Source organism: Penaeus japonicus, unplaced genomic scaffold (assembly GCF_977035675.1).
Source record: "Penaeus japonicus unplaced genomic scaffold, GWHDUDI00000001_assembly GWHDUDI00000005, whole genome shotgun sequence".
In the NCBI taxonomy this organism is placed as follows: Eukaryota; Metazoa; Arthropoda; class Malacostraca; order Decapoda; family Penaeidae; genus Penaeus; species Penaeus japonicus.
Window position 1 is genome coordinate 34,819,382 of NW_028234407.1, and position 2,500 is coordinate 34,821,881.

General features: G+C 36.8%; 1 protein-coding gene across 1 annotated transcript in view; it reads right to left on the reverse strand.

Moving 5' to 3' along the window:
• Positions 1-169: 169 nt before the first annotated feature.
• Positions 170-2,500, reverse strand: part of LOC122261600 (crustacean hyperglycemic hormone) — a 3,088-nt gene continuing 757 nt past the window's right edge. The window contains exons 3-4 of the mRNA XM_043029321.2: positions 1,112-1,275; positions 170-798 (exon numbers count right to left, since the gene is read on the reverse strand). Of these exons, the coding sequence (XP_042885255.2) occupies positions 684-798; positions 1,112-1,275 (279 nt within the window). The 3' untranslated portion in view covers positions 170-683. The remainder of the gene's footprint in view (positions 799-1,111; positions 1,276-2,500) is intronic.

Below are 2,500 nucleotides of genomic sequence, written 5' to 3' on the forward strand. Positions count from 1 at the left end.
TACGTGTAGAGAATGAGCATTGAACTGAGCTATATACTATTAGAGTAGTGCAGTATAACTGGAATTTATATATCAAACCTGCACACAAACATAAATAAGACATTCTTTCAAAATTTCTAGGCATGTAATCAGTAATACCATAGATCCTGAAATAAATCAAAGCAAAATTACTTTGGTCTGCATTTTATTTTGAATAACATCATGGAATAAAAAGGAATTAGCAATCAGCAGTTTTCCTAATGACATGTGATTAATGCAATTGTTCCATTTTAATCTCTAGGAGAATGTACAAGAACAACGAATACGCTAAGCAACAGTTTCATGCTGTTAGTATCCTCAGCCTCAGATAACACAATGTGGCAAAAGCATTACAAATGTCCATCTTTGCAGATACATTATAGCTATAGTTTTAGCGAGTCACAATTGCTTACATGTATGTCCTATTCATTTGAGGTTAAGCCGCTTTATTACCATAGGTCGTAATCATTAAATAACGAACAGGGGCGGATCCTGGAAAAAACACACCAGAAATGTTATGGCAAATTCATGTTCGAAATTAAACAAAATCCTCAACGTTGATATTTCGAGAATCCATTTTCGATCGCCGCCAAAGAAAAAGTTATAAATCAGGGAATGTCTCTGGATCCAACACTGTTGCGGTAATCTGTCATCAGGTTGGCTATCTAAAGCTCTTGGCCGCTAATGAGAGCCACCTTTTTGTTGAGTTCCTCCTCATGGCGCTCTAACATCAGGAGACTCACGCAGGTGGGGAAGAGGGTATTCTGAAAGCAGTTTGCTCTGGAAAACAGAAAGAAAATGTTGCTGAAGTCTGATGTATTATTAGCTGAAGACTTTAATGGTAAGAGGCTATATTTCTCGTAAAGCCATATACACTTATATACATCAAAGAAACAAATTGAATAGTAAAATAAAATATATAAAAGAGACCGACAATATCTAGAATAAAATCTTATATATAGAGAGAGTGAGAGTTCCGTTTTCAAAGTTCCCTTGCTATTAACTTGTTCCAATCAGGCATGCAGTTTATGTACTCACAGATATTCAAGCTTTCCATAGGGCCACCATGAAACAAAGAAACAAATAAACTTACTTGCATTCCGTCAGAATCTCTGGTTGGCGGTAGAGGTTATGGCAGTCTTCACATACATGGCTGAGGGATATGTACTGAGCCTTGTTGAATTCCCCTTGGCAGTTGAGGTACTGGAATTCCCTCAGGGTGTTGGGCCTCACTTTGATAAAGCTGGCATAACCGTGCTATTGTTTACGGTAGGAAGAAGACGTGCGATTAGTCTGGGGTTATTGTTCGTTTCCGTTACTGAGTTTCGTGTGTGTGTGTGTGTGTGTGTGTGTGTGTGTGTGTGTGTGTGTGTGTGTGTGTGTGTGTGTGTGTGTGTGTGTGTGTGTGTGTGTGAAGGAGGTATCTTACGTCTCTTTGAGTGTGTAGCTTTGTTGTTTCGAGTCCATGTGGTCCATGTCCCCCTCCCCGAGAAGGTTTTGAAATGTTTCCAGTTTCATCTGCTATTCGTACTGAACGTCGCCAAAATGCAGACGTTGGAACTTCAGCTTTGACTTTGAATCACAAAATAAAACAAAAACCATGCTACGTGGTCATCGCGGCCATGCCCCGTTTGCGAATGAGGAAATAAAAGACACCATCATAGGGTCGAAATTAGTCTGTTATAAAAAGGTATCACACATAAGAAAAGGCTAAAAGAGATACAATTAAAATTAAAATTCTTGAAAAAAGAGGAATATTCTCTTTGCTATTGGTGTATATCCTTCAGCACATTATAATGTAGTAAACGTTATACTATGAAGAAGGAAAGAAATCAGAAACTGATATTTGATATGTTATGCACTGATATTTCCTTCCTCTCCCCTTTCTTTTGTCGTTCATTTTTATGATGAAAATGCATACTAAACCTGTTTAAACTAACTGCTCAAATGTAATGCGCTGACCATCATCCTTAGCGTAAGCCCGATATCTATCTATTTATCTATATATCTATCTATTCATCTATCTACCTATCTATCTATCTGTATATGTATGTGTGTGAGTGTGTGTGCAACAACGCATTCACTATTTTGCCAAATCATAATAGCCGATAGCGTAAGCATTAAATAAAATGTATCATATAACGGTATTTTCCCGTTTTAAGTGTTAAAGGAAAATATTTTTGAACAAAAATCATCCCAGAATCTCTCAAGATTTTGCTCGTCCATAACCCCATATGGAAGTCAAGCATACATACAGCCAATGTAATCAAATACACATTGACGATTATGATAATGTTGACATTAGTGAGGAAAATGGACATAACTTATCCCATATATTTCTAAAGGAGGCCCTAGAACAGACCTAATTACACACACTGTTGTGTTGTGGCTATTTTAGTCAGTATCTTTTAGCTTTTTTTTCTTTCTTTCTTTCTTTTTTTTCTCTTTTTTTTACTGTAATTTTGACATTTTATAAGCAGGG